The 10,137-nt window shown below is 36.7% G+C and overlaps 2 protein-coding genes across 4 annotated transcripts; both read right to left on the reverse strand.

The window, feature by feature from the left end:
• On the reverse strand, nt 1-5,293 carry LOC111219959 (GTP-binding protein SAR1b-like). Of its 3 annotated transcripts, none has more exons than XM_022742838.1 (7): nt 5,260-5,293; nt 3,896-3,968; nt 3,524-3,643; nt 2,870-2,935; nt 2,343-2,446; nt 2,115-2,246; nt 1-2,005 (listed from the first exon to the last, which is right to left on the reverse strand). In XM_022742838.1, exons 2-7 carry the CDS (start codon nt 3,951-3,953, stop codon nt 1,889-1,891), a joined length of 597 nt encoding a protein of 198 aa, XP_022598559.1. In that variant the 5' UTR covers nt 3,954-3,968; nt 5,260-5,293; the 3' UTR covers nt 1-1,888. The 3 variants fall into 3 exon arrangements, with proteins under 3 accessions (XP_022598559.1, XP_022598562.1, XP_022598560.1); XM_022742841.1 differs by having other exon boundaries at nt 5,238-5,265; XM_022742839.1 differs by lacking the exon at nt 5,260-5,293 and adding an exon at nt 4,881-4,935.
• A 765-nt stretch (nt 5,294-6,058) lies between these two features.
• On the reverse strand, nt 6,059-9,862 carry LOC111219816 (inorganic pyrophosphatase-like). The gene is made up of 11 exons (XM_022742612.1): nt 9,758-9,862; nt 9,487-9,551; nt 8,801-8,854; nt 8,405-8,524; nt 8,227-8,313; nt 8,011-8,137; nt 7,786-7,913; nt 7,466-7,551; nt 7,197-7,266; nt 6,834-6,873; nt 6,059-6,748 (listed from the first exon to the last, which is right to left on the reverse strand). Exons 1-11 carry the CDS (start codon nt 9,816-9,818, stop codon nt 6,720-6,722), a joined length of 867 nt encoding a protein of 288 aa, XP_022598333.1. The 5' UTR covers nt 9,819-9,862; the 3' UTR covers nt 6,059-6,719.
• Nucleotides 9,863-10,137: the final 275 nt, after the last annotated feature.

Consider the following 10,137-nt stretch of genomic DNA (forward strand, 5'->3'; position numbering starts at 1 on the left):
TCAATAAAAGGCAGATTTTATTACAACAGCTCATCACATGGACCAATCTTCTCATCTTTATATTTGGATGTTGTCATTCAAGTTGAAACTATTTGCAGAGACTGTAATTGCTGAAAATAGTCATTCAAGTTAATTTTTGCTGCTAAAGTGCATGTACTGTACAAACATTTACATCTGTATTATACATAATTTACAGGAGTTCAGTTACTGCTACAGAACAGTGTTCAAAAGGAGAAGAACAGAATATTCAAAATGTCTTCCTGTAAACATGGGATGATGTTCACAATGATCACATGCTTCTGTTCCTCATTATCCATTTCCACCTTCTCGTTATGAGGATACAGTTTCATACAAGCCATTGTAAAAATGTTTACATCCACAGACTCAAAGAACAACAACATTTAAATATCCAGAATAATATTAGAATATTAATTTACAGGTTTGCATATTAATGTTTGCAGGTTACACTCTCATATCTTTTCAGATAGTCAAAAAGTGCATTACCTGCAGCACTTCAACCCTGTTAATGTTGTACAGCCTACATGCTGATTACATGACGATATATTGCTTCAGCTCTAGAATAAAGGAATAAATAACAAAAAAATAAACTATCCACTAATTTTAGTCTATTTAAAATATTGCCGCTTCAAACCTGACTTTAATCCATGTGAGACACTGTATTTTAAACAGTCTTAGTTAATACTTTTTTAAAAGATAAACAGATTTCAATAAACAGACTCAGAACTATATATATTCTTTCCTGCTCTCAAATGTAGTGGAGTAAGACTGTCTCTGCTACAGTACAGTTGGTCATTCTTCATTATTGCTTCCTGACATTTCGAGAGCGATGCATTACTGCTACCTCTGTGCTATAATAGAGCAAGAAGCAGCCACTGAAAGTTATCAAAATCCTTTCAGAACATACCAAAGTCAAAGATAATAAATATTTTGTTTCAGCTCAACTAGCACACTAAAACTTAGCTGCCTTCAACGCAACATGTAACATCACTTTGGGTCAACAGATTTGAGAAGAGATGTAACTGTCAGAGCTAAAATTAAATAGCCAATTCCATCAAGACACTGAAAGTGAGCAGCACATTCATCACAACACAGTCATCAGTGAGCTGTTCAGTTTGACTCAGTTTACTTCATCATCTTTGCTTTTATCTGTGGGATGTGCTGTCTTTTCAGCTTTTTTGGGGTTCTAAAGGGGATTTAATGTTATTTTGGCTCTGTACTCAGCCTGGAGGAAATGTTTTGTTGAAGTTCAATCTCTCTCCCTGCTAATCCCAAAGTCATTAGCATACATCTTTGGCTATATATTTTGAAGGCGGTGGCTGCATACCATGACATTAAATGAACGAAACTTAATCTTCTGTATGTAGTTATTTGTCTAATTAATTGTTTTAAAATTTAAATCCAACCATCTCATTGTGATGTCACACAAGCAATAAACCAGTCACCACAATTACCATAAGTTCTTATGTCTTTATCACTCACTTCCTAACAAATTGCAACTCAAGCAGTTAGTCTATTAAATAATAATAATGCAACAGTGATGTCTACATATCTACTTTCTTGCACAATGTGTGGCTGCACATGTATTGTAATCAGGTATGATGTAATCTAATTAGCATGCCACGCAGTTGGACAACTCAGTTAACCTTCACATTTATATTTATTCATACACAACATGAACCACTTTTAAAACTTTGCATAGAAACCTTTAAACCCCAAATAAATGCTTTAAGAATTAAAAAGAATATGCTCTTAATAGTAGGATTTGAAATTTGGACTGATTGACACTTAGCAAAGAAACAAATTTAGTGTCATGTTTCATGAAAATGTGTCAAGGAAATCCCTTCTGGTTAAGCTTCAGTCCTGCATGTCAGTCAATGTACTGTGATAACCATCTGAAACCTTCACCATAGCCTTGTTTTTTCAACACACTGCACATAAAAATCTCCAGCGGTCGAATGTTCAGCTCCTTCAAAGAGACATTTCCCTGTTGATCACAATAAGGATAAATGAAGATGATGGTCAACAGGCACCAGTACATGTGGCCACACACAGAGAGATCATATTATCTCTTAGAATTCAAAGATAAGGCCTACCTTTCCAGTAACTTGACCATCAAGAGCAAAAGCTCCTCTCAGTCCTCCTTCACTGATGGCCTCAGGACGGTCGATTTTATTACCCAACACCAACACTGGTACATTCACTATGGTTTCATCTGCTAGGAGAGCCTGGAAATACACAAGCAGCACAATCATCATGCATTCACTGTTAACAGTCAGTATTGCACAGTGGAAACGGCTTGCAACAGTGTTGGTTAATCTTACATCGAGTTCAGTCTTGGATTCTGTGAGTCTGTCATGATCTGCACAGTCTACAAGAAAGACGACTCCATTCACAGCCGGCAGGTAATTCTTCCAAACTCTTCGAGCTATAAACAAAGGAAAAACAGTTAATGAATCGGCTGTACTTGCAGCAGTTCAAGGTGATAGTGAAGGCCACATTTAGCTTGTAATGCAACAGTTTTAAACAAACTGGTGAGCATTAATTTTCTATTCATTATTGTGTCTGTGAAAATAGTGATATAATTAACTAATAACTAACTAACTAAATACTCACCCACACAAGTATTTGCAATAACTAATAGCTAATTGAGCCTCAAATCTTGTTCCTACAATTTTGCACTGTATGCCAAAATAAATAAGAGAATATGAACACAAATATTTATCCTGATAATGTATTATACGTCCATTTAGTGTTGAGGTGCCACTATGGAAATCTGCAGTTTAATCCTGCGCTAATCCTGTGCAGTTTTACTATAGTGTATCATTATTGGCAAAAATGAAGCTCTCACCTTGTACATGTCCTCCCAGATCAAATGTAGTAAATGTCATGCCACCTATTGTCAGCTCCTCAGAAGCTTTGATGAGAAGGAGAGAGGACACAATACTGTCATTATATTTTGCCAGCAATAAGGACTGTTTCACCACATAGGTGATTCCACAAGACAATTTATAAGAGAGTCTCACCTATGATACATGATATCACTGTAACTGAGGTAGAAAATATACCTTTACATGAACAAAATGTTTTTAATTCTTAAAAAAGCAGTCATCGATTATATATTAATTAAACAGTTTTTACTCTCACTCATTTTTTATAAGCAGCTTACATAAACACATTTGCAATCATCTAAGTGTCAAAAGAGCCAAAAACTAGCAAAAGGCTGAACTGCCAGAAAGTAAAACTGCTCAAAAATCTTAAGGTCTCGAGTCCCAAGAAGGAAAACACCTGCTCCTTAGGATTTTAGCTGACCCTGTTATGGTACTGGTGCCAATACAACAAAAAAAGGGTCATATTATATGTACTATATTTTCAGAGGAGAGTAAAATGATATAACCTGTACTATAATACGCTGTGGTATAACATAAGCTAGAATACTAACTAATGCAGGTAAATACACCACTCTAGTATGGCACACAACTGTCTACTGTATGTCTGTCCTTACTTGGATGCAGTGTGGGCACATGTTGGCCAAGTCGGTCATCTTTCAACATGTGCAGCAGTGTTGTTTTACCAGCATTGTCCAAGCCCAGGAAAACCAGCTTCCCATTCTTTTTGTACAGACCTGGAAGAAATCCCAAATGGAAGAACTCATGTAAATGGTATCCCACTACTTCATATTATAGATTACTTTGAGGTCTAACTATACAGTAGTTTATGACGTTGACCTAGCATCACCTGGACCACATACAACATTTCAATACTGCTTACATGTCAATAACACTGCAAAGTGGTATTGTTGCTGCTTTTCATAAGTTTGGGATTTTAGTGCTTTTCACATCTTTTAAGTCATTTAAGAACTGTAGACAGGACTTACCTAAGAATTGTAAAACACTACTAAACCCTCTGTAGATCCAGTCAAATAAAAATGACATCTCGTTGGTCTTTGCCTGAAACAGGAAAAAATGTCAGATCACTACCACAAATTAATGCCCTAAGAAAAAAAGAAATGTCTTTAACAATATGTTGACAGAAAATTAATCAGCAACTATTTAGATAGATAGATAGATAGATAGATACTTTATTTATCCCCTAGGGGAAATTAATGTGTCCATTAGCTCATTGTTGATAATAATAATAACCAAATTGTTGTTTTAGTATCTTTTTGAACCAAAAACGTCAAATATTTGCCATTCCCATCTTCTCAAATATGAGGATTGCTTGTTGATTTTCTTTGCTGCACATGATAGTGAACTAAATATCTTTTGGATTTTGAAGTGTTGGTCACACAAAATAAGTCTAGGCTGTTAGAAATTATAACAGGCATTTAAAAAAACTTCTGGCATTTTAATCGTCAGATTAATCAATGATGAAAATAACATTAGCTGCAGCCCTAGTATGCAACAATTACCATCTTTGTGAAACGTATTATAATAATTAGTTATCCACGTTGTGCCAGTGAGGTGTTGAATCATTTCTTGAGGGCATAGCTTGTGGTAAGATGTTGCACTTGCTCTTCCATGCAAATTACGCAGACAACATCCAGTAGTATGTCGGAAGCTTGTACAAAACGGAACATTTTTAAAATAGGTAGTATTTATTTACAGAGTAGAGGTTGCATTACATTACATCATACAGGGGTTTAAATCTCTTGGTGTTATCATCTGACATAACACTGTAACTCCTCCCATACGTGTAACAGGTGGCTAACGTTACCTTTTAATAAAAAGATAATTTAGATAAAGCTTAGTGCCCCCAAACACCTGTACTCATCATCACCTCTCTGTGACACTGAATGTAGCTGAAAATATATACATTAGCTTGATCAGTGGCAACCTCTATATACAGTCTATGATAGTAACCTTAGGTAATAGCGCTCTTTTCTGCTATTTGTCACTCGCTGTTTCCTGCATCGTAAAAAGACAATTACAACCTTCAGCAGTGTGATGTTCCAACTATCAAAAACACTGCTGTGTTTGTAGCCATGCTGTCGTTGCCTTTACGCTTGTTACGCCGTGGTTCGTGTGTTATTTAATTAACGTAAATCAGATAACGCTAGCTGGCTAGTTAGCAGTAGCATGTTAGCTGACGTCAAACCTTTGGTGCTTTCTATAGTGTGACCTCATGTGGGTCAAGACGACGTTTAACAATGAGCAAATTCGTTAATAAGAGACGTCGACAACACAGTATGCTGTCATATGGTATTACACCAAACTTACTGTCAAGCTTTAGCTAACTCACCTCTCGGCACCGACCAGCGCTCAGTAGTATCAGTGGTCTCCTTGGAAACAATCAATGAAGGTCTTCTTCTTCGTGGTTTAGAATTGGCGTCCAGTTTGTTTTATTAGCGCCCCCTGTTGATGTTTGTCGGTAAATGAGAGGGGATCCCTCTTGTAAAGTGCACTACAAATGTGAGCTGCACTTTCAGGATAGAAGTGCATAAATTATGCTCTTATTTACTTTATAAGAGGACTGTAACAGAATCATTTAACAGGAAGCAATAAAGTATATTTATCAATAACGTAAACTTTCAATATTAAGCACGTGTTCTCCCATTATATAATCTCAAAAATACTGTCTTAATGTTAGAAATGCATGTAATTTTTGAAATGTAGAAACAATGGAATACTTTATCATAATTTGTCAATTCTAGAGAGAGTCAATGTATATACACAGAGCATGTCAACATATTCTACTACTTCACGCTTCAGATAATTGTGATTCATGGCAAATTCTCCATTAATAAGATGAAAGGCCCCAACAAAAAGCCAATCCTGTCATGAATTACTCTGTTAAGTGGAAAATATTGACTTGATGAGTACTTGATAGAATGAGCAACATTAAGCGCATCTGTAGCAAGAATAAAGGTGATATCCAGGCAGCAAATTAATTTGAATGTCAAATGAAATAAAACAGGTTTGATGTCATCAGGAATCAACTGTTTTTATCCCATGAGCTGCATAAGAATACACCATAGTTTCTAACCACATGGTAAAGGAATATAGAGGTTTATTGAAGCTTATTCTTTAATTGTCACCTACTGATGCATCCCATGGCTTTTACAGCCAATGGTTTTAATAACCACCATGTCATTTATACTTTTAAGTAGCTATTACATTTCAGGAACACCAAATACATCATTTACTGGAATTGCATATGGGCAATGTGTCATTTATTGTATGTCTACAAGAATTATTAGGCTATGGAGTATTGTATAGAAATGAGTAACAAGAGAAACGAGGCCGAACATAATTTCTCTCTGTCTTTTCCCATCAGGGCACCATTATCCACTTTCGATCAATATTCTGAAGGTCAGCTCAGGTCTAAATGATTACAATAATAATAATAATAATATGAAATAGTGGCAATAAAATCAATACAGAATACACCATAGCCTGGGATTTAGTGTGGTTTATTATAGTGTCCTATCAAGCCTGAAATTATGGGCTACAATGTAAATGATGAAAAAGTGCCTTCACATGGTCTGAATTTTACATAGTGCCAATAATCCCACAACAAGCAGTTTTGACAACAGTAGAATCAGATAACAACAACAACAACAACAACAACAACAACAAAAACAGGTAAAATGTGAAATACAATATACATTCAATCTGTCCAGTTCATGTGCCACTGTAAGCAGATAGAAGGAGTGCAGGTGTGAAGTGACATCTTCATGTTTCTGCCCAGGCTTTTCCTTCCTACTTCTCATAGTAGAACCATTTGTCGACTGAAAAATAACCAAGCATAAGTGATTTTCAGAGAGTAACAACATAGCCTTGCTGCAATAAAACAAATAAATGTACAAAACACACCTGAACTTGGAATAGGTTCTTCAGCTCCAAAATCACATGCCTGTAAGAGTTCGTGAAATCATTAAAAGGTGTTATAATAGTGTTGTGAAATAGTGTTGTGCATATCTTGGGAGGCAGTTTTCTATTGTGTGAAAGCCATGACATTCTTGCTCAGTTTGAACCAAAAACCAAAAGTCATATGTGGACCAATTGGATTAAACTGAAAGAAACTGCCTTCAGATTTTCTCTGTCTTCACTAATGATCCTCTGCTTTTGTCTGAAGTCTTGGTAGTTACCAGGTTATCATCCCTATTCTCATTTAGGAAGGGATGGTTGTGGGAATTTTAGGTCTCTAACGTGAACATGAAAAAAGCATAGACTTACAGACTTAACCGCAGCCTCTGCATCTCCAGCAGAGCAGCAGAACGGACTGTCTGAGACACTGGTGTTCATGCTGACACAAGAAAGAGAGAAAACAAAGGAAACAATTTCATCTTCAAAACTGAAACGGACCTAAAAGGCATATATTCACAGATAGAAAATTATCTAACGGGTGTTATGGCAGGAAATATCACTGATAACATTTGTCACACATACTGTCATAGAGCCTACTGTTTGAATAATGGAGTTTATTCGGATTATGAACCACCCACCAATTTAACTCGCCAGCATCGGTCTTCTTAGAGATCAGTGCCTTCCAAAACTCATGGGTGCTCTTCACTGTTGCAATGGCAAAGTCCTGGAGAAAAACACAAAAGATTTCCCCTATTTGCATCCTCCATGAAAGCATAAATTTACCAGGAAAAAAGAAAGCAGATAAGCTTAGGTAAAACAGAAAAGATTAAGGAGTGTAATAGCACTTTCCCTTCTAAAAATGTTTTATTATGTAATATAAATTCAAGTTTTCTTTTTTCTCCAGGAAGTCTAACATTTTCGAAATACAATCCCATGAATAAAATTTTAAAAGTGTTACCCTGTCTTTGAATTCTCCATTGAAAGCAAACTGGTTTTCAGGTTTCCCATCTGGGACCTTATATCTCTTGAACCAATCAAAAGTCGCCTCTAGATATCCAGGCTTAAGTCGTCTCACATCATCAATATCTGCAACCAATCAACAACAAAGGACAAGTCTAAATACAGAATTCATTTAAATATAACTGATGGTATAATATTTGGCAGTGTTGCAGGTAATTCCTACCGTTAAAGTCGCCGGCTTCGGGATCCTCCGTATTGATCACAATGACCTTCCAGTCTGTTTCACCCTCATCGATCAAAGCCAGAGTTCCCAAAACTTTCACTTTAATTATCTCTCCTCGTGTGCACACCTTGGAGTCAAAGACACGTTTGAAAAACCAGCAAACAGATGAAATTATTTCTGTGTCCTCAATATCCAAAAATGGAATTGTTTCACTACCTTATTTCCTATGTCACATATATCAATAGGATCATTGTCTCCACAGCATCCTGTGTCGCTGTCCTTGTGGTTAGGATCTTCCCATGTCTGTTGAAAGGGAAAGCAAAGAAAGATGTTTGACGGAGCAGAGACATGGTTTGGTTTCCTGGTATTTAACTATAGCCTGAGCAGTACTTGCCTGCGGGATAGCTCCATAATTCCAGATGTAACCTTTGTGAGGAAACACATTAGCTACATAACGAAGATTTCCCTTCTTCAAATCTTGTTTCAGTGGATTGAGAGGATCTTTGGTGGCAATCTGAGAAACATGGACACAAAGCAAATTAAATGAACTGGTCCATGTAAATGAAAAAGGGGGAAAATACATAATTGCCATAATTAGGTATCCATAATCAATCATATCATCATTTGTTAGTGTAATGATAACAAAGTCATCATTGTGTATCACATCTTGAGAAATCCCCATAACAAGTACAGGACAATGAATATGGTTCTTTGTCTTAAGATTTAAACACTATTATGCCTTATCTTTATAAGATTACCATATTTATGAATAAAATATGTAAATATATACCTCCATCTTTGCATTTGTCCATCTTGGAACCTCCACAACAGCATGAAAAATATTCTGCAGGATGATCAGAAATAGCATTTTGTTATGCTAAGGATGAATTCTCTCATTTTAAATAAATTTCTACACAACATGAAGATTGCAGAAAGGAACAGATGATGTTTACAGTATACTGTCTGAAAAACAAAACATCCATTTATTACCAGGGAGATGGTAAAACTAGAAAAGCGAGTGTGCTATAGAGATAAATGACTTATAGCCAACATAACACTCACAAAAAGGAGAAACAGGGGCAGTACATTTTTGTACAAAACTATTTTTCACACAGGACCCATAACAGGCATATAATGTGGTTTCTTGAACCTGTGATGTGAACCTTTACATTTATAGGTGCATTTACTAAAGTCAGTTGAGAGCCCCACAGACTGAGGCTCCTAGTTGGTGCTGGGGAAAAAGCATCCATCCATCATCACAGAGAAATATAACTGACAGTAGAGTTTGGTACTGCGTCTGCCTACACTGTCCTAAAGCCCAAAAAAGGATGAAGGGCTGCAAAAAAAAGAAAAAAGACACAAAAATGTGCCATAATGTACTTGTACAGGTTCCACCATCAGCAACACAACTTTGGCTCTATTTTTTCCAAGAGTCTAACAGAAGTCATACAGAATTGATAGATACATGATGCTCACCTCTGCTTCATTTGCGTAGATGGGTATGTCATGGAACGGAGAGATGTATTTACCCTCAGAGTTTTCTGTGTTAAGGGAATGTGCATTGTAGCTCTTATTTATTAGCACAAATGAAAAGTCGATACTATAAGCGACTAAAAAGTTCATAAAGCTCTACGATTACTTGTCAATGCAGCTATTGCAGCAGCTAGTTTTTAAGCAACTATTACATTATTAAACCATCAATGAAGGGATTATTTCACTCCAAGACATAAACTAGTTCATTGCTTACGGAAAAACACCCTGTAGTCCTGGGTGTTGGGCCTGCCCCTCTCGTCGATGGTAAAGCTCATTTCTGATGTTGGTTTCAAACTCTCCCTCTGAAGTCTGAGCACTAACTCAGGAGGACTAAGCAGCTCCTGACTGACAGGCAGTCACTGAGGCAGAGGAGCAGACATGCGCACTGCTTAAGCCAAGGTTAGAGACCTGACAACTGCTTGCATGTGACAACAGAGCTGCTGTATGAAGAGTGCAAAGGCCAGATGACAGAGCTGTGCTGGCTTCTGTCGGTCTCTTTATACTGTCTGAATGCGAATCACATCCAATACTTGCATCTGTAGCCAACACAAGTAAACAAACCTCTGGGAGAAGCAGAATTTCTCCGAATGGTGA

The sequence above is a fragment of the Seriola dumerili genome, unplaced genomic scaffold (assembly GCF_002260705.1).
Source record: "Seriola dumerili isolate Sdu_G_001 unplaced genomic scaffold, Sdu_1.0 BDQW01000068.1, whole genome shotgun sequence".
Taxonomy (NCBI): Eukaryota; Metazoa; Chordata; class Actinopteri; order Carangiformes; family Carangidae; genus Seriola; species Seriola dumerili.

Coding starts and splice junctions, on each gene's coding strand:
- LOC111219959 (XM_022742838.1), bottom strand. CDS start 3,953: ATGTCATTTTTATTTGACTGGATCTACAGAGGGTTTAGTAGTGTTTTA. Junction 2,247..2,342: donor AATCCAAGACTGAACTCGAT/GTAAGATTAACC, acceptor GTGTATTTCCAG/GCTCTCCTAGCAGATGAAAC. Junction 2,006..2,114: donor ATGGTCAAGTTACTGGAAAG/GTAGGCCTTATC, acceptor TGTGATCAACAG/GGAAATGTCTCTTTGAAGGA.
- LOC111219816 (XM_022742612.1), bottom strand. CDS start 9,818: ATGAGCTTTACCATCGACGAGAGGGGCAGGCCCAACACCCAGGACTAC. Junction 8,314..8,404: donor ATTATGGAGCTATCCCGCAG/GCAAGTACTGCT, acceptor CCCTTTCAACAG/ACATGGGAAGATCCTAACCA. Junction 6,874..7,196: donor CAGAGGCTGCGGTTAAGTCT/GTAAGTCTATGC, acceptor GAACTCTTACAG/GCATGTGATTTTGGAGCTGA.